Here is a 24,338-nt window from a genome sequence, read left to right on the forward strand (position 1 = left end):
TTAAAAATTGTTAGTCATTTTGTGCTAGGAATGAATCCGATTAAATATATTTGATTCATAACAGATTCGTGTAATGGATTACATATTGTCTGACGTCCGGAGCTGAATCTTGATGTGCACAGGAGCCCCATAATTTGTAAAATGAGTCAAGTCGGGGGATAGGGGGGTGAGAGGAGGAATCACATAAAAAGTTGAATCACCTTGAATCTCATCGTCAGCAATATTACAGCTAATTGACGGTTTCCTAAATCTGGAACATGTGAGATTGCAACATTTGCCAAAATGGGAATGAAGAAACTTTGTGAAGTTCTTCAGGCCAAAAACATACTGTTTTTTCTAGGTCTCCTCGGGCTGATTGAGTAACATTCTGGACTGAGTCAAGTTACAGCTTATTTTATGAAGCACAAAAATGCTATATAAGCAGGGGCACATAGCAAAAAGAAGCGAGGACCTGGCTTTGGAAACGGAGTCTCAAAATGAAGAGCATCTGCTTAGTGCTGTTGTGTGCGGCCGTCTGTTACGCTTTGCCGATAAGAAGCGAAGAAGAAAACTTTGAGCTTATTCAGGTAACGATGCTTATGTGATTGGATGTAAATAATTTCACTCACTTTTAAATTGAAAAGGCCTCAATGGAGATTAATCGGTGGTTCTGGTGTTTATAGGTTTAATACGTGTGGTTTTGGAAAATGTGGTTGAGATTGCAATCCTACACTCTCGTATCCTTTGAACCCCATAGGATTTATCGGAAAAGCCATGACATGATTAGGATTGCGGTGCAATCTTATACATGTCTACTCAGAAGTAAGGTCCACTGCGTTCAATAAGGCTTACTCCCTAGTAAGTGGACTGGAGCTAGTCATGCTTTAGACCTATTGAAATCAGTATGACTTAGGCAGGATCTAAACTACTGCTTTATAATGGTTTATAATGCTTTTGACAACTGTTTGGGCCCAGGATACATTACATATACTATTTTCAAACCATTTTCAAAGTGTTATATCCTCCTTGCTATAGAACTGACCTTATTCTGGATTGAACCTAGGGTGTTTCAGGTTGAAACTTTAATTTACCACTTCACACTTCGCCCATTATTTATTGCGACTGCATAATCTCTCTGGGTTTGATCCAGACTTAAACCAGACCTACACAAGCAGGATGTGATATTTTGAAAATGGTTTGAAAACTGTATATGGAGTATGTCCTGGGCCTCAACAGTTGTCACTCCGGTTATAAACCATTTTAAAGCAGTAGTGTGGATCCTGCCCTGGTCATACTTAGAACAGACCCACTGAAATCAAAGGCACTTAAGTTGATTTCAATGGGTCTAGTTTAACTTTTAAGTATGACTGAAGGTGCAGTTCTAAGCATGTTTGGATAAAAAAAAATTCTACAAATCCCAGGGAATGCTGGCAGTTGTAGGACTTATTTTCTATCATAATGTATATAGGATTGTACCCAAAGCACTGATATTTCCCCCCCCCCAATCATCATTGTATAGTATTAATGTGTTGCAGACACGGTATGGATCTTTTCTGCAGTGAGGACAGACAATACCATGTGATATAAATTGCAGTAGGAAAGGAATGAAGATATGTATGTATGTAGATAATTCAAAGGCAATACATTTTTCTGTGATTGGGACCATGGAGAATGTCATAACTATATAACACATCAAATGTCTCCTGATTTCAGTTGGGCTAGATCTACACTACTGCTTTATAACAGTATTGAAGTGCACTGATAACTGTTGGGTCACAATCTGCATTCCATATACCACTTTCATCGTGTTATATCTTGCTTTTTATTCCATATCCATAATGGTTTGACACAAGGCGTAGATCTGGCCCTGTTTAATCCCCACCTGTTGAAATCAGTAGGACTTGAAATGAATTTCAAATTAGGGCTGGATTATGCACAATAAGCTCCAGAAAGATTAGTACTAGACAAAAGGATTCTTTTTGTATGAGACAGAAATCTAGTTTGAGAGAAACGTGTGCCTAGAATCTCGAAAAATGATATAAGAAAATGAATGTTTGCCAATATGGCAAGAAGCTATAGTTTATTTGTTGAGATGAAATGGAAGTATTATGTGAAACAGGAATATATGAGCTTTTTCTGCTCATAACAGTTCTTTTTATTTCTGTGTCAAATCTAGTTTTTTTAAAATTTATTTATTTATTTATTTATTTATTACATTTTTATACCACCCAATAGTCGAAGCGCTCTGGGCAGTTCACAAAAATTAAAACCATGAAGAGCATAGTAAAACAACCAACCATCTAAAAACGCAAATACAAAATACAATATAAAAAGCACAACCAGGGTAAAACCACACAGCAGAAATTGATATAGGTTAAAATACGGAATTAAAAGAGCAAACTTTAAATTAAAGTTAAATTAGGTGTTAAAATACTGAGAAAATAAAAGGGTCTTCAGCTGGCGATGGAAGGAGTACAGTGTAGGCGCCAGGCGGACCTCTCTGGGGAGCTCATTCCACAACCGGGGTGCCACAGCGGAGAAAGCCCTCCTCCTAGTAGCCACCTGCCTCACTTCCTTTGGGAGGGGCTCACAGAGAAGGACCCCTGTGGATGATCTTAAAGTCCGGGCAGGTACATATGGGAGGAGGTGTTCCTTCAAATAACCTGGCCCCAAGCCGTTGAGGGCTTTGAATGTTAGTACCAGCACTTTGAATCAGGCCCGGACCTGGACTGGCAGCCAATGAAGTTGTAAAAGGACTGGCGTGATGTGGTCTCGCTGGTATATATATATATTATACCACCTTTCTTCCATTGTGGAACTTAAGGTGGGTACATTGGATTCTCAGGTGGTCCCTCTTCCCTAGAGCCAGACCTGGTTAGGTTCAGTAAGGTGCCTCCCTCATGTGTCTTCAGGCCATACCCTGAGACCACTTGCAGTCTTCATTCCACTAAAGTCAGCAACAAAACTGATAATAATAATAATAATAATAATAATAATAATAATAATAATAATAATTCCCAGTAGGAACAAAGTGAAACTTTTTTTTTATGATGGCACACAGTTGGAATGCATTATTACAGCCTTCCTAAACTTGATGCCTTTCAGATGTTTTGGACTACAACTCCCAGCACTCTTGACCATTGTACATGCTGGCTGGGACTGATGGAAGTCGAAGTCCAAAACATCTCAATGGCACCAGGTTGCAGAAGGCTGCGTTAAAATGGTTTCATCACAGTGGTGGTGTGAAACCTCTGGCAATGACTGGTGGAGCTGCCACCAAGTAAGATAATTAACTCAGGTATATATGCATTTTTTTTTCTCCATTCAGAATTACTTAGAAAGATATTACAACTTTACAACAGATGGGGGGGAAATCTTCAGACGGACAAGCAATCCTATAGTAAAAAAAATCAGAGAAATGCAACAATTTATCGGACTGGAAGTGACGGGCAAACTGGATTCTAATACTTTAGAGGCAATTCAGAAACCAAGGTGTGGAAATCCAGATGTTGGGGAATTTGCCTTCTTCGCAGGACAGCCCAAATGGACAAAAAAAGATCTGACCTACAGGTATTTTTCCCCTCTCTCTACAGATTCTTAAGAGTGAAGTTCTCACAGTTTTAGAGATGACAATAAAGCCTCTGATTTTACTTGTTGCGTTAATTAGTTCTATTAATAAGTTCTGTTAATAAGGTCTGTTTTAAATTGTACTGCATTCTTTTCAAAGGATACTGAATTATTCACCAGACATGCAAGAAGATGATGTGAAAGAAGACATTAAGAAAGCTTTTCGAGTTTGGAGCCGGGTTTCACCATTGACGTTCACCAGAGTTTCAGAAGGCAATGCAGATATACTGATCTCTTTTGGTTCTAGAGGTAAAAAAGCTATTATATATATATAACACACACAAAAAAGAAAAGAAGCTATTACATATATAAAGTAATTTCACAGACAGAGCTTCACCACACAAGTGATTTATTGCACATTCATGATTGGTCACTCATGGAAGTTTGCTGGTACTTTTCATGATGTTGTCAGCCTCCAATGCTTCTCCCACCATTTTCAAGTGGGAATCCGCCATTTTATAAAGCCCTGAAAATGCACGAATAAATGGAAAATGTGCTATAAAAGGGCGCCACCTGCTGGCAGTAGAATTAGAACATATGGGAAGGAATTGGCAAAGCAGGGGTGGAGAGCGCATGTATTTTGCTGATCGTTAAACCCATGAAGTCTCCAGGAGACAAAGTCCTGGTAAGGTAGTGGGATTATTATTATTATTATTATTATTATTATTATTATTATTATTATTATTTATTTATTTATTTATTTATTTTATTTATATAGCACCATCAATGTACATGGTGCTGCACAGAGTAAAACAGTAAATAGCAAGACCCTGCCGCATAGGCTTACATTCTAATAAAATCATAATAAAACAATAAGGAGGGGAAGAGAATGCAAACAGGCACAGGGTAGGGTAAACAGGCACTGGGTAGGGTAAAACTAACAGTATAAAGTCAGAACAAAAACTGTTTACTGTTTACTGAACTTGTTTACTGTTTACTGAATTTGGAGAAGCCCATAGATTCTTCCTTTCATAAAGTCACATTTCATGTGTAGAGAGTGATGGCAGTGGTGTGTGTGTGTGTGTGTGTGTGGAGTGCTAGTACACTCTCCTTCTTTATGTGTTTTCAGTACACAGATTGCTAATGCCTGACTAGGGCTATAGAGTTGGGTAAGATCAGCAGACTGATGGCCCTGCACTCCAACAGCCCATAATAAGGACAGCTGGACAACCAACTGTCAGGGATGCTTTAAGGTGGATTCCTGCATTGAGCAGGGGTTTGGACTCGATGGCCTTATGGGCCCCTTCCAACTCTACTATTCTATGATTCTATGAGGTTTAATGAAGTATACATAGTGATCAAGTAAGAATTCAGCTCAGACATCTGGGAGCAAGTAACAACATATTTATTGGATCTTCTTGTGTTGTTTAGAGCACGGCGATTTCAATCCTTTTGATGGGCCTGGTGGCACTGTCGCCCATGCCTACGCCCCAAGCACTGGCATTGGAGGAGATGCCCATTTTGATGAGGATGAAAACTGGACCAACGGCTTAAAAGGTATTTTTTTAGAAAACGGAAAACTTTACAGCAGGTTTGTTTTTCCATGTTAAAGCTCTGTTCTTAAGTGCCCCTACCTCCAAGAGCAAATTCATGCAGAAGTATAAGATCAGAATGTTTATTCATGCTATTATTACATTTATATCCTGCCTCAGTTTTCTTCTTGCAAGGAACCCAAGGTGGCTCACCTGGCCTTCCTCATCTTCATTTTATCCTCACAATAACTCTGTGAGGTAGGTTGGGCTGAAAGTTAGTGACTGATCCAAACTCACGCAGTGAGCCTCATGGCCGAGTGGGGACTTGAACCCAGATCTTACTGGTCCCAGTCCAACACTCTAACCACTACACCTCCCTGGCTCTCAGTTGATTTTCCACTCTCAGGTTTACATTGACATTTTGCCAATTGCTATCACCACCTGATGATAGCTCTTATCACAATCTGTTATTATGACCTGTGACTATAAGTAGCCTATAGCTATAAGCAGCCTATGGTTAAGAGCAATAATGCATATATGGGTATGGATATGGGCAGTTTTATCACAACTTACATTTATCATCTGTTTCTAGAAATATAAAGCAGGGAATATTCTAATCCAGGGGTTGGCTACCTGGTAAACTACAGATATTTTGGACTACAATCCCATAAGCCATTCTGGCTGGGTCTTATGGGAATTGTAGTCCAAAACATCTGGAAGATACCACAGTGCCTGCCTTCGCACTTCATCCATATGTTCCAGAGATCTGCAATGTTGTTATAATCTCCTGAATAACATTGTAAGATGAACAATGGTTAGACAGATCATATCTATTTTTCTTTAAAAAAAAATCCATGGGGCAGTATCCAACAGTGTCATTCTGCAGATTCAAATAGTACTAGTGGAGCTCTGCCAACTCTTTCCATTGTGCAAGCGCTTTTGCAACTGTGGATTCTCCTCTTGTGCGTAATCTGGAACCTAGGCCAGATCTATACCAAGCAGAATATAACAGATTGAAAACAGATTGAAAACAGTATATGGGCTGTGTCCTGAGCCCGAACAGTTATCAATACCATTATAAACCGTTATAGAGCAGTAGTGTAGATCCTGCCTTAGTTTTGCTAGCACAACATCAGTTGTGCTAGCAGAATGATACAGTTGGATACTGCCCCTTGTTTTTAATTTGTGGGATGAACACGGAAGCAACACCTCAAAGTACTAAGCAGTCTTCTTAGATTTAGATATGAAAATCCATAGTGTGATGCATTTCTTGTCTTCCTTTCAGGTTCCAACCTGTTTTTTGTGGCTGCTCATGAATTTGGTCACTCACTTGGACTCTACCATTCCCAAGATCCTAAAGCTCTGATGTTCCCAGTGTATAACTATCCCGAACACAATCAAAACGTTCTCTCTCAGGATGATATTCAAGGCATTCAGTACCTCTATGGTAATTTAAATAATATGAGTAATCTAAAATATTGTTGTCTATCTACTTTTGTGAAATGGAAGTTAACAGAGATGTTTTCATATATGGCTCCTCACATGTAGCCAATTCTCCATATTATGCTTTTCTGAGGAATCTCTGGACATTTCTCTCTCTCTCTCTCTCTCTGTCCTAGTATAAGAACATAAGAACATAAGAAGTGCCATGTTGGATCAGACCAAGGCCATAGCTAGACCTAAGGTTTATCCCTGGATCGTCCAGAGGTCAAACCTGTTCATCTAGGTGACACACAGGGGATCCAGTGCTCAGGCAGGGGCGAACCCTGGATGATCCCAGGATAAACCTTAGGTCTAGCTGTGGCCCAAGAGTCCATCTAGTCCAGAACTCTGTTCACACAGTGGCCAACCAGCCATCGGCCAGTAATAAACAAGCAGGACATGGTGCAACAGCACCCTCCCACCCATGTTCCCCAACAGCTGGTGCACACAGGCTTATTGCCTTGAATACTGGAGATAGCACACAACCATCAGGGCTAGTAGCCATTGATAGCCTTTGCCTCCAGGAATTTATCCAACCCCCTTTTGAAGCCCTCCAGATTGGTGGCCATCACTACATCTTGTGGTAGTGAGTTCCATAATTTAACTATGTGTGAAGAAGTACTTCCTTTTATTTGTCCTGGATCTCCCACCAATCAGCTTCACAGGATGACCCCGGGTTCTAGTATTTTGCAAGAGGGAGAAAAATGTTCATATTTATTGGAAGACTTTTCTGCACTCCCAAATATTTGCTGGACTTCATCAAATCTTTATGATGGGATGGGCTTTATGCTTCTTCTCCTACCTATTTAACGTTCTGCTATACATAGTTGTATTTATGTTCTCTTTATGCAGTGCAATCTTACACATGTAGCCAAACATGAAGCTCACTCCCTGTTAAGTGTGCTCAGAACTGCAGCCTTTATCTACTTTTGACTATAGTTACAATCTTTTTATACATTGCATAGAATATTCCTTTTTCAATTAAAAAGCAATTAAATAAATAATCAAACAGGCAAGAAAGCAGCTTTGAGAGACAAAGGAAAGTGGGCTTTAAATGCAGGGTTGTCTTTCTTTCCTGAAAGACATGGTTACCAGCTTCAGGTTATTTGCATCCACTTCTCAGAATTGTTATCCTTGCTGGTTGCCTGGGTACCAGGCTCACTCACATTCCTTCTCACCTTGCACACTTTATGAACCTTACACCAGTGTTCAAACCTATCATGCCGTGCTTTGACTAGTTCCTGAACATTTGCTGAACCTAATCCAGACTTCTCTAAAATGTCAACATCTGTTTTGGCTTTATGATGCACTCGACATGATTCTCGCTTGTTATTATAGCTATCAATGAGACCAATTGTTACCCTTTATTAAAAAACAGCACTCTAATTTTGCATTTCTGAAGTGGGTCCTGGTTAGGCATGGACAAATCAGTTAATTATGGTTTCTCATCTGTTTCTCATCTGTTTGCACAACAGTTTGAGATTTTGTTTTTTGTTTTTTGTTTTTTTAAAAAAAGCTTCCATAAAAATTCATACCCATTTTTGGCAAACATTTCTCCAGATCCCAGCATTTTGCATGTAATTTTGCCTATTATTATTTATTTATTTATTTATTTATTTATATAGCACCATCAATGTACATGGTGCTGTTTTGAACATTATTTTCCCTATTATATGCATTTATATGTGCACATCCCCTACACATTTTTCGGTTGGAGAATTCCACAGCAAACTTTGGAGGAGTGCGAATTTTAAAGGATAAGCCTTAGCTAGACCTAAGGTTTATCCCGGGATCATCCCAGGGTCATCCCTGTTCATGTAAATGACATACAGGATATCCTGGGAGCAGGCAGGGACGACCCCGGGATGATCCCGGGATAAACCTTAGGTCTAGCTAAGGCTTGAGTTTCTGTTTGCATAGGAGTTTTAAAGTGTGAAATTTAGTAAGTACACATTCAAATGAGAACCCATTCTGAGTCCTAAAATTCCTGTAATCTTCATGCAATCTCATGTGAAAATATAGTGTAGGAAATAGATACTCCTTTCTATCTAAATGTTTGAGCATACTTATGTGGCCATTCAGATGAAGAAGGCTGTTTCCCCTAATTTCTTGTTTCTCAATTTCTTTTAGGACCATCATCTGACCCATCTCAAGACCCAGTAGAAGATGAGAAGCCAAGGGAACCTGTCAGGCCAACCCAACCAGCATTACCTACAGCCTGTGATCCTCATTTGACATTTGATGCTGTCTCCCCTTTTCGAGGAGAAATACTGTTCTTTAAAAACAAGTAAGCTAATAATCTTTAAGCGCTACCATGCTAGTATCTCAGTGCCTGCCCAATACCATCCCACATATATATAGAGGATGATTCATTAACCACTGAGATCTGTTGTGCTTTGGTGGGTGGTGAGTCGACCTTGGATCTGGATGGTGTAAATCTTCAGTCCTAATGCTATTTGAGGACTCACAAATAAGACCTAATTCCCACTAGGGGTGGTAAATCTGTGTTTGGTCTGTACCACTTTAGACGGCACACAGGGGCTCACATGACTGAATAGTCCTCCATGCAAATAAATAAATGACACTTTTTTGGGATTTTGAAAACTAGCATGTTAGGTTGAAAATTAGACAAGATTTAGGGTTTTGGTTTTTGGTTTAGAAGAGTGTTCAATCTTGTGTTCTTCCATCTACTGCCTGATGTGGTACAGACCAAACATAGATTTAGCACTTCAGTGAAAACTAAGTCAAAACAACCATGAGCAGTTGCCTGTAGGGAGGTAAGAACATTCTCTCTGTCTCTCTCTCTCTCTCTTACACACACTCAGACACACACATACACTTTGGATCTGAGAGTTACACACTGAGATGTCCCTAAAATACTGTTGTGTGTTTAAGGCCTTAGCTAGATGGGGCTTTATCCCAGGGCGGACCCTGGGATAGTCCCTGTGCGTCCACATGACGCACAGGGATCCCAGGATCAGGGAGGGATAATCCCTCCCTTGTGTCTGGATATAGCCCTCCCCTTTGGCCCTGGTTTTTCCACGGAGCGTGTGGCCCGGTGCCATGGGCTGACCCAGCCCCACGCGATTCCTTGCGCAGAGCCGGTAGCCACACACGGGGTGCAGCGCTCCTCAGGAGCACTGTACCCATTGGGGGTAGAGTGGGGGAAGCAGTGAAATTAAATTATTTTTTTAAAAAAACACCTACCTTTGCACACAAGCGTTCGTGCGCTGCTGTTTCTTTTAAAAATAAAAAGAATGGCAGGCGCAACACCTCTCCTTCTGAGGTCGTCGCGCCTCACGTGTAAATGGAGGAGGGATCTCGTGTGATAACAGGTAGGTCCAGCTAAGGCCTTAGACTCTAAGGGTGCAATCTTATGTATGTTTAGACAGAAAAAAGTCCTGCAAGTCCAAGCATTTCTCAGCAAGCTACGTTGGCTGGGAAATGATGAGAGTTGTAGGATTTTTGTTCTGATCCAGTATGGCTTTGGTCTGATCCAGTATGGCTCTTTTTATGTTCTTAGGTTCTTTCTGGTTCTTCTGTCACACCTCTGCTCTCCTTTTCCCATTCTCCTGATTTTACTCCCTGCCTTCTCCATCTAATGGGGAAAACACGTTGCCATGCCTTCTATCTCAGGTGCTGAATGTTGAAAGAAATATTGTTACGGACGCATAAAATGAAATACATGCACATGTTTGTTACAGGCATTTCTGGCGGAAGCACCCTCGATACACAAATATTGACTTCAGTTTAATTTCTGAATTCTGGTCATTTTTACCCTCTGGTGTTGATGCGGTTTATGAAAATAATGATAAGGACAAGGCTTTTCTTTTTAAAGGTAAGCATCCATGTAAACTGTTACATATTTATTCATTTTAACTTTTAGCGTCCCAGCTTGAAGTCCAGAAACAGATATAAAAAAGAACAAGAAAGCAAACGTGATGCAATGGAAAATACTTATTATAGCAAAAGGACTGAGACCTAAGGTGTCATACGTTTTGTCTCTCACTTGCGTAAGGGGTTACACTGAGCACATGCCCCCCCAAATAGTTTCCCCCCAACCTGTCTCCCTCATTGTTGAACCTTTGCAGTCACTTGAAGGAAAGGCACTTTTCACATACTCAGCTAGAGTGGCCATGTGTCTTCTTTTACACTGGGCAGTCCTCTGTTTGAAGGGCTGCCAGGGGACTGCCCTCGCTTTCAAGGCACCATCCATTTGAGGGCTGTCTTGTCCAATTTCAATTTAAAGATAAAGAACCATAACAACTGTTGCCCGTCTGTACAGCACCATGTACATTAATGGTGCTATATAAATAAATAATAATAATAATAATAATAATAATAATAATAATGGACAGCAGAGTGTTGGTACACAGGTCACCTGACACATAGTCCTGCTATGTTGAGATTGATTGTATTTCTATTCAGATTATAATAATTATTTCTAAATTTGCATCTATACATATAAATTAGCATATACATTTCCTTTGGGGAGGGGGGTTCATGAGTTGCCACCCTCTATGCTTCCCCCCCTCTCAAAATGCATTTCATTCTTTTTATGCCCTGCTCAATATATGCTCCCTGCCCCCGTTTCCCGCACTGATAAGTGGAAAGCTAAAATACGTTCTATCGCCTGCTTCATGACAGGCAACCAGTTCTGGGCGGTGAAAGGAGATTCTAGGCTTCCTGGATATCCCAAGCGCATCAATACCCTGGGCTTTCCAAAGGATGTCAAGAAAATTGATGCAGCGTTTTTCAATGCAAATGAAAAAAGGACATACTACTTTTCTTCTGACAGATACTGGAGGTATGAAATAATATCATCAAATGTGACTTGAAAAGACTTGTTCTTGGTTTTGCTCAGAAGTGCTGTGTATTTAAGCCTTTTTTTTTTTTAAAAAAAAGGTGAGGGGACAGAACATACTATGCTGCTTAGAAACAAGAGGAACAATTTAGTTTTATTGTATGGCTCATGGATGCAGTTACGTGGAGGAAGTAACTGCTGCTCTCCAGCAATGATTTGCACGAGTGTCACAGACCCTAGTTCAGTGTCTGGGGATCAGTGCTTTCATTTGTGAATGTATCCCAGCTGTGATTACTACTTCCACATGACTGTGTGGGAGACTGCTTAACTCTGCCCCTTTCTACACCTAAGGGTTATCCCACGGAAATGGAGGGATCGTCCCTGCCAGCTCCGGGGATCCCCTGTGTGGCATTTGGATGCACAGGGACGACCCCGGGATGATCCCAGGATATAGGGCTGGTGTAGACATGCCCTCTGTGTGTAATTCTATGCATGATGTGATTGCAGGGTTGTCTAATACCCAGGGGGAAAGCCAGTATTTGCATTGGGAGGAAACACCCCAATGCTCCCCCTCAGCTGACGCTAGCTGCATGGTTTGTTTTTTTAAAACTGCATGTTAAATGCGAAGATGCATTTAGCATCAGGTGTAGTTTGATCTCTAGGCCTTTGAAGATGCCTGCATCTTCCTTTGAGGCAGACCAGCCTGAACACTTGGCAGAATGCCATTCTCTCAGCCGGTGTAGGGTATTTATAATTATTTATATTTTCAAGTGCCGTGCGATAGTAATAGCAGGTTGCAAGGCAATGCAGATCAATTTCATCTCTACATTTACCAGTGCCCTCCAGTGGTGGCAAGTGACCTTGCTTATCTATGACAATAACAAAAAGTAAAACGAATCTGGGTGTCTGAACCAAAAACATCTTGAACTGCAGTGAAAGTGTCCGAAAAAGCTAAGCACAGAATCCCAATGTGCTAAGAATACATCAGTATGTCTGATGAACAGTGACTAGGAGAATCATAGCATTGTAGAGTTGAAAGGGACTTCACAGCCTCCTTCTTTATGGAGGATCTGAAATGCACAAGGCAACTGCAGCATCCCTGATATATAGCTGCCAAGGCTCTGCTTAAACATCTCCAGCAGAGATCCCACCATTTTCTGATGCAGTCTGTTTCACTACTGGACAGCTTGAACTGTTAGGAAGTCAGTGGTTCATATCTTGCCTCATCTACAAACACACTGATCCACTTTAGGAAAATAGGAAGCAGCCTTAAACTGAATCAGACCTTTGGCAAATCTAGCCCAGTATTGTCGACGCTGGCCCTATTCAGAAGACACCTTAAACCATGGCTTTAACCATGGTGGTTAAGCCAGAAAGCAAGGCTGTGTTCAGAAGACACCTTAAACCATGGCTTTAACCATGGTGAATAAAGCAAAAAGCCTTATTCACTGTGGTTAAAGCCATAGTTTAAGGTGTCTTCTGAATGGGCCCACTGACTTCCAGCAGCTATCCAGGGTTTCAAGCAGGACTTCTTCCAGCTGGTGGAGGCTGGTGGCTCCAATTTCAGCAGGGCTGAGAATCCATTCTGGCTTCAGTCAGAACCATCCAGACCTCTAAAGGGGCTATACAAGGTGCTGAACCCATTTTGAGGCTAGACTCAGCACCATGGATAGTGCCTTTAGATTTCTTGCTGGTTCTGACTAAAACCAAGGACGGATTCACAGCTCCACTGAAATCAGAGCCACCATCCTCCACTGTTTTCAGTCTACCTGGAGATGCTGGGGATTGAACCTGGGGCCTTCTGCATGCAAAGCAGGTGCTCTACCACTGAGCCACGACTCTTTCAGGGCGTCCTCAGACAGGGGAAATTGCATTTGCTTACTGTTGCTTCTCCGCCCATGCATTTGTCCCTCATTACTTCCTCTTTTGAAACCAATGCGGGACTGGGCCATGGGGAAGTGCTCCAGTAATGTGAGGACATAGGCCTAGGAGGCAAGTTGTATTTCCAAAGCAGTAGATTCTGGACTAAAGCCATTGGTGCCTCAAGCATTGGTTGGTTTATGTACTAATAACTCCCTTCTTTCCTCAGTTATGATGAAAGGAGCCAAACCATGGAAAAGAAGCCCCGAAAGATAAGAGATGGATTTCCTGGCATTGAAGGGGAGATTGATGCTGCTTTCCAGCATAATGGTAAGTAGCATCTCTTGTAAGGACACATGAAAGAATTGCAGCAGTGGAGGCTGGTGGCTCTGATGCCAGTGGGGTGGTGAATCCGCTCCCGGTTTGAGTCAGAATCAATGCAAAATACCTTGGATAGTTCTGACTGGTTCTGATGAAACTTTGAGTGGATTCACTGCCCCACTGACATTGGAGCCATCAGCCTCCATTGGACTGCTACCTGGTGGGCCTCTTGTGATGTGCACAGGGCTTCAAATCAGGAAAATTTGTTCTGATACTGAACTGGTTCAGGCTAAGAGTCTAATGTTTCCCTTGATTCATTTGTAATAGGGAGAATGAAACTCCACCCATGGGTATAGAAATTGAATTAAGCGAAGTGTCCTTCATATATTGTGGCAGGCTGTTTCTATAACAGCTGGGCTTATTGGCCTCTACCTGCTGGGAGGATCTTGGCCCAATCCATGGAAGTGAAGGCTCAATTATTCTGTTAGCAGCCTTTCTACTTTTTCTCTGGCCCTGTTCAGGTATTGAACAGGGAATTCCAGGTCATGTACCGGGCTTTGCACATCGTTTTCACCTGCAATATCCCTGTCCCTGCCCACTCCACCCACAACCTTCCTGCACTAATCCTGGCCATCACATTTTGCACTCCCTGAAGTTTCCAAACACTTCTGAATTTGTTTCCTTGCTGTCCCATTGATGTCCCTATAATATGTACATCATAGTAATTTGACGTTGCTTTTGTTTTGTTTTTCTAAATAGGCTCACTGTATTTCTTCAAGGGATCAGATCAATATGAGTTTGATCCTAATACCAGAAGAGTTACTCGGATCACAATGGCCAATAGCTGGTTTTCATGCTGAGAAAATTAAACCACTGAAGATAACGACCCCGTTCAGATGATACACAAAACCATGGTGGTTAAGCATTTTGAGCTAAACATTATGGCTTAGCGTGTCATGAGAACCATGACTCAGTATGTCATGTGAACCATTCTATGTTGGCTACATTACCACAGTTTAAACATGCTTACTAACCACTTGCTGCAAAAGGGTTAGCAGCCTAGCCATAGTTTAGTGTGTGGTCTGAACAGTCCCATAGAAAACACTGTTGAAAAATACTCAGGTGACCTTATCCTGATTACTTAGTACTAGCACTGGCCCTCTATAAATAGCGCCCTATTAGGTAGTGATTGTTTTAAAATATCATGTGTGTATATGACAACCTATTCTTGATAGAGACTAAGGCTGCAGTCCTGTACTCATGTACCTGGGATAAGTCCATTGTACTCAGTGGAACTAACTTCTGTGTAGACATGCATAAGATTGCAGTGTAAGCCACTCACTTAGTTGAATATGCAAGCTAGAAAAGTGGCTTTCCTATTCAACCAAAAGAGTAGAAACATCAAGGACCATTCTTGCAGGACCAGCCCACCATTAGACAGAGTGAGGTGGACATCTCAGGCAGTAGATGCTAAGAGACAGGAGCATACAGAGCTGTGTGTGCCATGTGGCCTGCCCTGTAATCCCTAAGACACCCAGCTACTTTCAGATATGGTGGAAGATGCTGTCCTGTCATCAGTGTTGAAGTAACATTCAACTGCCCGCCTACTCAGCTTTTGTACATAGGATGGCAGAAGCTCCATCTTGTCCTTCATGTGAAGCAACACAATGTCTTGAGACAGCCCTGCACTGTGAACACAGGTGTGGGGTCTCATAATAATAAGATTACAGGCTGGTTTTGTAATCCTAAATGAACAGTTACCATATACAATAGGTAACTGTCATATGTGTGTCTGCACTGTTTATATGTTTGTAAGCTAAACTATTTTGTTATACATAATACTATTTTTTAAAGTTTTGTTATACATAATACTATTTTTTTAAGTTTTGTTATACATAATACTATTTTTTTAAAGTTTTGTTATACATAATACTATTTTTTTAAGTTTTGTTATACATAATACTATTTTTTTAAGTTTTGTTATACATAATACTATTTTTTTTTAAGTTTTAAGTATTTTTGGCTATTGGGATGTAAAGAAATGTAATAAATAAAATGATAATCAGACAGGGCCCAAAAATCAGATAAACAGACAGGGCCCCAAAAAGCTTCATGTAAAACTTTTCATTGTTGAACGAACATAGCAAGCTTTCAGGATGAATAATACCATTGCTCAGCCAGTGATAAAAAATAAATAAAAATTGTCACACAACATGTTCCTGTTTTTCTAACATAGTTTGCCTGACAAAAACGTTCAAAGAGCAATTTTGAGTCCAGTGTTTGCCTAACCGTTTTGTCACTTTCAAAGGAATACAACTAATGTTGGATACAACTTTTTTGGGACTTCAACATGAATTTGGAGTTCATAAACTTTGTGTCTAAAACCTTTATTATATCCTCATCATCTTTATTCCATGTGTTGACCACTGGTAATTTATTACATATTTAGCAGTCCATCAATGGCAGGTCTGGGTTCAGCACAGATATTTGTGTTTATGTATGTGTTTCTCATTTTTATGTTTGATCATTCATGAATAAAGCAGATCTTCCTTTGTCATATTGTTGGTTTTCTTGCATTGGTGACTGGTGTCCTAAAGTGTTTTGAACCAAAGAGCTAGAGAGCAATCATAAATCATAAGCTTACCACTACTCTCCTCAACACCATTGGTGGCATGGAAAGGACCATGTTTAGCTTAGAGAAGACTGAAGGTGGACAGGATAGCACCCTTCAAATGCCTGAAGGGCTGTCATATAGAAGAGGGAAAAGACATGTTATCTGTTACCTCCAAGAGCAGGACTATTTCTAATGGGCATTAGTTTCAAGAAGGTAGATCTTAATTGAACATTAGGTAGGGTGACCATATGAAAAGGAGAACAGATGTCCTCTTCATCACAACAGTTAAAGCTGCAGGAGCTAAACTACAGTGACCAGATTTAAAAGAGGGCAGGGCACCTGCAGCTTTAGCTATTGTGATGAAGAGGAAATTTCACCAGGTTTCCCATATATACAAACGACACCTGCTGAAATTTCCTTTTCTATGCAACTGTTAAAGATACAGGGGCCCTGTCCTCCTTTTCATATGGTCACCCTATATTAGGAGAAACATTAAAGACAATTCAACGATGGAAGCAATTTCTGCCGGTGGGGCTCTCTAACACTGGAAGTCTTCAAACAGACGCTGGACACCCATCTGCTGAGGATGCTCTAGCTCCAGATGTGCTGCACTGAGCAGGGGTTGAAACAGATTTTCTACAAAGCCCCCTCCAATTCTTGGATTCTATCATCATTCATTGGCATGCATTGAGGGAGAAAAGCTTCCCAGATAACATTTAGAAGATCCCTTATACAGAACAGTGTGAGATGGCCATAAATTGGTGGTAACATATTTATTCATTACATTAATTCCATCTTTCTTCCATCATATAATGTAAGGTGGCATACATTGGGTTCCCAAGCAGTCTCCCATCCAGCTTCAGCAAGGTGGCCTTATTATATGACTTCAGACCATACCCTATTTTTATATATAAGAGACCAAAGCCTATATCTACTTTCCATTACAATGCTGCTGTAAGTAATCCTTGGTAGTTTATTTATTAATTTATTACTTTTCTATACCGCCCAATAGCTGGAGCTCTCTGGGCGGTTCACAAAAATTTTAAAAATTTAAAGTATAAAACAATAGTATAAAACCATACTATAAAATACAATATAAAAGCTCAACCAGATAAAAACAGCAGCAATGCAAAATTACAAATTTAAAACACCAAGTTAACATTTATTTATAGACTGTTAAAATGCTGGGAGAATAAAAAGGTCTTCACCTGGCGTCTAAAAGCATATAACGTAGGTGCCAAGCGAACCTCCTTAGGGAGCTCATTCCACAGCCGGGGTGCCACAGCAGAGAAGGTCCTCCTCCTGGTAGCCACCGGCCTCACTTCCTTTGGCAGGGGCTCGCGGAGAAGGACTCCTGAGGATGACCTTAGGGTCCAGGCAGGTACATAAGGGAGGAGGCATTCCTTCAGATAGCCTGGCCCCAAGCGATTTAGGGCTTTAAATGTTAATACCAGCAATTTGAATCGGACCCGGACCTAGTTCTAGTTGCTAACGTTTCTTAGTAGTATTATTAGCATTATTAGTAGTGGTCCTTTACTGAGTTTGATAGCCAAAAACGTCAGGGAATTTGCAGTATTGGAGACAACATAAGAAGAGAAGGGGGAGTGAGCACATGGGTGGTTAAATCAGAAAATTATTATTATTATTATTATTATTATTATTATTATTATTATTATTATTATTATTTCTTAGCCGCCTCTCCATTTTGATCAAAGCATGGAACAACAATAAATATAAAATACATAAAACTGAATTAAAACATAATATACATTGTTAAGACATCCTAAAAACATTTTAAAAACATCCTAAAATTCAGTTGGGTAGGCCTGCCAGAAGAGATCAGTCCTTATAGCATTCTTGAATGCTAAGAGACTGTTAAGTTGACGAATCTCTTCTGGCAGGCCATTCCACAGTCTGGCAGCAGCAGAAGAGAAGGTCCTCTGGGTAATACTTGTCAGCCTAACTTTGACTGACTGAAGAAGATTCTTCCCAGAGGACCTGAGTGTCCAGGGTGGATTGTATGGGAGAAAGTGATCCCGCAGGTAGCCTGGACCCAAACCATGTAGGGCTTTAAAGGTGATAACCAACACTTTATACTTCGCCTGGAAACTAATTGGCAGCCAGTGAAGAGATTTTAAAACTGGTGTAATGTGGTCACCCCTAGGTGTACCGGTGACCAGCCCTCCTGCCATATTTTGAACTAGTTGAAGTTTCCGGACTAGGCACAAAGATAGCCCTATGTAGAGCGCATTGCAGAAGTTGAACCCCTAAGTTACCAGTACGTGCACTACCATCTTTAGGTCTTCTGACTCTAGGAAGGGGCACAGCTGGCATATCAACCAAAGCTAAGAGTAGGCCCTCCTGGCCGTCACATCTATCTGAGCTGTCATTTGGAGCAACAGATCCAGGAACACCCCCAAGCTGCGAATGCAGTCTTTCAGGGGGAGTGTAACCCCATCCAGAACTGGTTGACACACCTCCAAACCCAGGTTGTGGCCTTTGACAGCAAGCACCTCTGTCTTGTCCAGATTCTGCTTCAGTGTTTTTCCTCATCCAGCCCATTACCACCTCTAAGCATTCATTCAGAGGAGACACACTATCCTTTGCTGACACTGTTGTCGAAGGCATAGAGAAAGATATTTGGGTGTCATCAGCATACTGATAGCGCCCTGCCCCATGCCTCCGGATGATCTCTCCCAGCGGTTTCATGTAACTATTAAATAGCATTGGGGAAAGGATGGCACCTTGTGGTAAACCACACAGCAGCTTCTTCTTTGAGGAGCAGCTATCCCCAAGCATCACCATCTGGAACCTGCCCGAGAGGTAAGACTGGAACCACTGAAGCACAGTGCCCCTGATTCCCAATCCTGTCAGGCGATCCAGAAGGATACCATGGTCGATGGTATGGAAAGCCGCTGAGAGGTCCAAAAGTACCAGCAGGGACACACTCGCCCTGTCAATACTCAGGCATAGATCAACTCCCTATCCTGCTCTGAAGCCAGTTTGAAATGGGTCTAGAAAATCTTTGTCATCCAAAATGGCTTGGAGTTAGTTTGCAACTGCCCTCTCGATCACCTTGCCCAAAAATGGAAGATTTGATATTAGTCTATAGTTATTAAGGTCCAGGGGATCCAGGGAAGGCTTTTTTTTTAGAAGTGGCTGTACCATCTGCTCTTTTAAGCATGATGGAAAACTCCCCTCCCTGTGAGATGCATTGATAATAGATCATGTTGCATACAGACAAAGATGGACTAAAAATATTTTCTTATCTCTAAGATGACCACCTTTGCATATGCTCATGAGCTATCACATATGAATACATGCTTTATTTCCTGAACCCTCACAGGATGTTGAACTTCCATTCATCAAAAGGATTTTAAAAAGCACGGTGGTGGTTTCTTCTTCTTCTTCTTCTTCTTCTTCTTCTTCTTCTTCTTCTTCTTCTTCTTCTTCTTCTTCTTCTTCTTCCTTTGCAGACACATAGATTGTGAAATGAGAAGAAATGACCAAGGTAATCTCGTGTGTGACGTCGTTCATGAACTTTTATCCCTTGTTAACTGTGGTGAATGAAAACTACATTTTCCTACTTTGGCAACAAATGTATTCAAACTCAATGAACTTGGGTAAAAAGCTACAGATGTTCCAGCACAATGTCCTGCTCTCAGCTGAAGTGATGATGAATTGGCCCCTTCCCCACTAGAAGTGATCCAGGACAGAAGTCTCTCTCTAGCAATATACCACCCCAATGTACTGCCAAGGACATTCAAGCGAAGCGGAACTCTCTATTCATAGGTTGTATTTGCGCTGACAATTAAATGCATGTGTCAGAGTTGGTTTTGTTGACATTCATTTCAGAGGCCAGGAAAAAAATATTAGAAAAAGACCTCAATAGCTGTGTCGTTATATGTTAACACTTGATGAAACTTAAAGCTCCATCTGACAAGCATTTTATTGCACGCTCATTACTGGGCACTCACAAAGTTTGTTCAGGTCCCTCACATGATGTCGTCTGCCTCCCGCACACCTTCCGCCCCTCCTGGCCTTCCTTGCACAACAAAAAAAACCACCTCATTAGTCCAATGTTTTTTTAAACTCAGAATTGCTGCTTTCTCCTGCTGTGTGCAGGAGAAGCAGCACCATTAGAACAACAGACTCAATGGGCCTCGTGCTCATTCTGTACTTCCTCTTTTAAAAAGATAAACGGTGGGGGGATTTCTCTTCCACCTGGAGAAATGTGGTGAACTGTAGTGAAGAGGCCATGTGACAAGGATTATGAGCAATTCTTCAAATACAGAACAGTTGCCAGAACAACATTGAGGACAACAGGATACGTTCCTTCTAGATTTAGCGAAAAAGAAAAAGGCAGAAGTGTGAAGTGTACCAATAAGAAGGTATCTGATCCAGGTAAACTGTTTAGCCAGGGAACCGATTCTTGGTTTACACAAATGAAGCACTCCCTTCTTTATCCTGTACACAATCCAGCTGTTTGCAGTTAATGATGCCATGTCTGGGCGATAGTCACTGCTGTGTAAGACAGTGTGTATCATGCCAGAAGGATTGTTGTTCTTTATGTTAGCAGATTAATTTCTCTGATTCAAGGTGTACAACATCATTGCAGCATAATCTATGCCCATGGGCAACACTGTCAGTGTCTAAAGGTGCGACCTAAAATCCACGAAGCTCTTCCTAACATCCAATGGAGACAATGGTGCCTTTATAAAGACCAGCCAATTAATTATTCTTCTATACAATAATAGTTTCTGCGAGAAAGGTTTCCAGCGTTAGTTCATTGGGAAAATGTATGAATCATTACTTTGTACAAAGGTACCCAAGGCTTACCACAAAATACATCAATAACCCCTTTCTCAAAAGAATCACACACATAACAAAGTATCAGGAATACATTCATTTATTTATTTGATTTTTTTATATATATATATATATATATATATATATATATCCCATGTTTCCACCCCCACCTCCAAAAAATGGTGCTCACTGCTCAGTGTGGCTAAAAATAAAAATACTGACATTAAAACACAAACATATTTGAAACAATTCTAAAAAGAAATACATAAATAATAAATAATGAATTGAAGCACAATTTTAACACTTAATTTTAACTTAAATTTAAATTTTACTGTTTTAACTCTGTATTTTAATCTTATATCAATTTTGCTGCGTGGTTTTATCCTGGTTGTGCTTTTTATACTGTATTTTGTATTTGTGCTTTTAACCTGTTGATTGTTTTATTATGGTTTTAATTTTTGTGAACCGCCCAGAGAGCGTCGGCTATTGGGCGGTATAAAAATGTAATAAAATAAATAAATAAATAAATAAATTACAATAGAGAGGGAACCACCTTGCTTCCCTCAGCATTGAGTTAGAAAGCCTGAGAGGCATCACAGAGGAAACCCTCTCTGTGTCCCCATCAAATGTGCCTCTGATGGTGGTCAGACTAGAGGCTTGTCTATATGCTCTATGTATCCCCATGATAGCTGCGCAGTTGCACCCCATTGCTTATATGAGGGAGCCACCAACTTGCAGCCACATCATGCTATTTCCTGTGAAGCTGCACGTTTTCGATATGAAATTTTACCATGACTTTTTACATTGATCCAATGTCACCATGGTTTGCTATTTATTTATTTATTTCTTACATTTTTATACTGCCCAACAGCCGAAGCTCTCTGGGCAGTGCACAGTTAAAAAACATAAAATACAAGTATACATTTAAAACATTAAAAGTTTAAAAGGCAATATAAAACCAGCTACATTAAAGACCAGGGAAAGCCTGAGTAAAAAGGTATGTCTTCAGGAGAGGTCTAAAAGCTGTTTGTTTGCCTGTCAGTGGTGGCTTCAGTTTGGATTAAGAGAGTGGGCATAGTTAGAGGCAGATCCCAGTGCAGGTCAGGCATGGGCATACAGGATAGGGGGCAGGAGGCAGGCTTGACAAGCCTAGTAATGGCCACCATGGCGATAGTAAGGTCCAGGGAATGAAAGTAAGGACAGTTATGTTGTCTAACACAGAAATTCAATGAACTGTAGCAGCACAGATGCACAGATATGGGCTTTCAAAGCTACAATGTTGAGCAGAACTGCCAGAAAACAAAGAAAAGTTTTCGTGTTTTTGATCTCTCGATATTTGCTGCCCATTACAGTTGTCTGATAATGGTGTTGAGAATTTTCTTGGCTGGAAATAGCCCGTGCTCACTCCTGCCATGTAAACCTATTGATGCTGCTTCACAGCACTGATGCTGTGGGATCTGGAGTGTGTGTGTGGGGGGGAATCAATAGGCAAAGTAGAATCATACAGAAAGGCCTCCCTGGAAGTTCTTAACAACTTGGGCGAGATGGTATGGGAGAATCTGTATAACCAGTACTTTGAATGGTGCCCATAAAGTGGGCAGTGAAGATGTTGAACATGGAAGTCATATGCCTCCTAAAACTGGCCCTGGTCAACCAAATAATAATAATAATAATAATAATAATAATAATAATAATAATAATAATAATAATAATATCATAACACAATTAGTCACCAATACATAAATGTATTTATTTATTTGATTTGTACCCCCAGCTTCCTACCAATAAAAAGGCACCCAGATCACACTGAATGTAACACCAAATAATATTAAGCAAAGTAAACAGTTTTTCACTAGAAAAATGAAATTATTCATAGCTTATTTGTGGGTTTATTTAAAGAACTGTCTCATCACTTCAGCATGTTTTCAGCACTTAACATGTTGACTGATTTGTTAACTTTGCCCTCCATTTCCTGCAGTGATGCCGTCAGGTAGACAAATCTGAATGGCTCTGGAGTAGTGTAATGTTATAATGTTCAGTGCATGATCCCCAATTTGATAGCATTATATATACATTTCATGTGGACATGCCCCTCGCGGAATCATAGACATAACCAGTGGTGTGGTGGTAACTTTTGTAGTGCAGATGGTCATCCTGACAGTCCACATTGCCATGCCTCCAAGGAGAATCCAAAAATGCAGACCGCTATGTCAATTCATATCAACAAACCAATTCCAGCAGTTTTTATCTGTACCAGGAGTAGGTCTTTTGTAAAGCAATTGAGCTTTAATTGCCCATTCAAGATCATGCCACCCCAAAAATACTTCGCATCACAACTGGGAACAATATATTGTTGCTGGGGAAATTCATTTCACCCAGCTGCTGTGAGAACTAGGGCTGTGCTCCACTTCACATCGGAGCATAGAAGCAATAGCGAGGCGGCCTGATTCGCCTCTGACAAAGGCAGAGACGAAGTGGGTCGGGGGGGCTGCGGATCAAGGCGAAGAGGATTGAGACCAAGCGGATCCTTCGCCTCGATCCGGAGCTCCAAGAAAAGGTAAGTGGGGACTTACCTGGCACTGCTGCAGTCCATGCGGCGACGGCGACAGAGCCAGGTAAGGGGGCAGGGGGGAAGGGTCTTACCTGAGTCTGTCGCATTCCAGCAGCATCTTCTCCTGAGGCCGAGGACTCAAACAGGAAGACCAGGCCGCAGCCTGGTCTTCCTGTTTGAGTCCTCGGCCTCAGGTGAAGCCGCTGCTGGAATGCAAGGGACACAGGTAAGGGGGGAGGGAGGAGGGACTTACCTGGCGGCACTGCCGCCACCGTAGTCTGTGTAGTGACGGCGGCGGAGCCAGATAAGGGGGCAGGGGGGAAGGGTCTTACCTGAGTCTGTCGCGGTCCGGCAGCGTCTTCAACTGAGGCCGAGGACTCAAACCTCGGCCTCAGTTGAAGCAGCCGCCAGACCACAACGGACGCAGGTAAGGGGGAGGAGGGAGGGGGCCTTACCTGGCGGCACTGGCGGCACTGTGGAGCTCTGATTCGAAGTCAGAGCTCCGCAGCGGAGCGGACCATAGACGGATCAACACGGGGCAGAGCGGGCCTGATCCGGAATTTGCAGACTAGGTGCGGAGCGGATTGTGGGGGTCCGTGCATAGCCCTAGTGAGAACTGCAGCTCAACTCAGAGGAAATAGGGAAGTCTGGGAGGAGATGATGTCATTGTCCTTACTAATCAAAGAGTCTTGGTGCTCTGACCATGAGAACCCTGGTCCCATGCAGTGTGGGATGCAGCACCTGAACCTTGACTTCGAGATTGTAGAATGCTCATTAATAAGGTCAGCTCATTCAGTTTACATCATCCACTTCATGCAA

General features: G+C 41.4%; 2 protein-coding genes across 2 annotated transcripts in view; one reads left to right on the forward strand and one right to left on the reverse strand.

Annotated features, from left to right (window-relative positions):
• The first annotated feature begins 456 nt into the window (after positions 1-456).
• Positions 457-14,728, forward strand: LOC134399211 (stromelysin-1-like). Its single transcript, XM_063127122.1, has 10 exons — positions 457-566; positions 3,308-3,549; positions 3,707-3,855; positions 4,978-5,103; positions 6,364-6,525; positions 8,691-8,847; positions 10,265-10,398; positions 11,208-11,367; positions 13,454-13,554; positions 14,305-14,728. The coding sequence occupies exons 1-10, from the start codon at positions 477-479 to the stop codon at positions 14,403-14,405; spliced, it is 1,422 nt and encodes a 473-aa protein (XP_062983192.1). The 5' UTR covers positions 457-476; the 3' UTR covers positions 14,406-14,728.
• The window catches only part of YAP1 (Yes1 associated transcriptional regulator), a 451,661-nt gene continuing 439,141 nt past the window's right edge, over positions 11,819-24,338 (reverse strand). The window contains exon 10 of the transcript XR_010025488.1: positions 11,819-11,836. The gene's annotated coding sequence lies outside the window, so the exon portion shown is untranslated. The remainder of the gene's footprint in view (positions 11,837-24,338) is intronic.

Source organism: Elgaria multicarinata, chromosome 5 (genome assembly GCF_023053635.1).
Source record: "Elgaria multicarinata webbii isolate HBS135686 ecotype San Diego chromosome 5, rElgMul1.1.pri, whole genome shotgun sequence".
In the NCBI taxonomy this organism is placed as follows: Eukaryota; Metazoa; Chordata; class Lepidosauria; order Squamata; family Anguidae; genus Elgaria; species Elgaria multicarinata.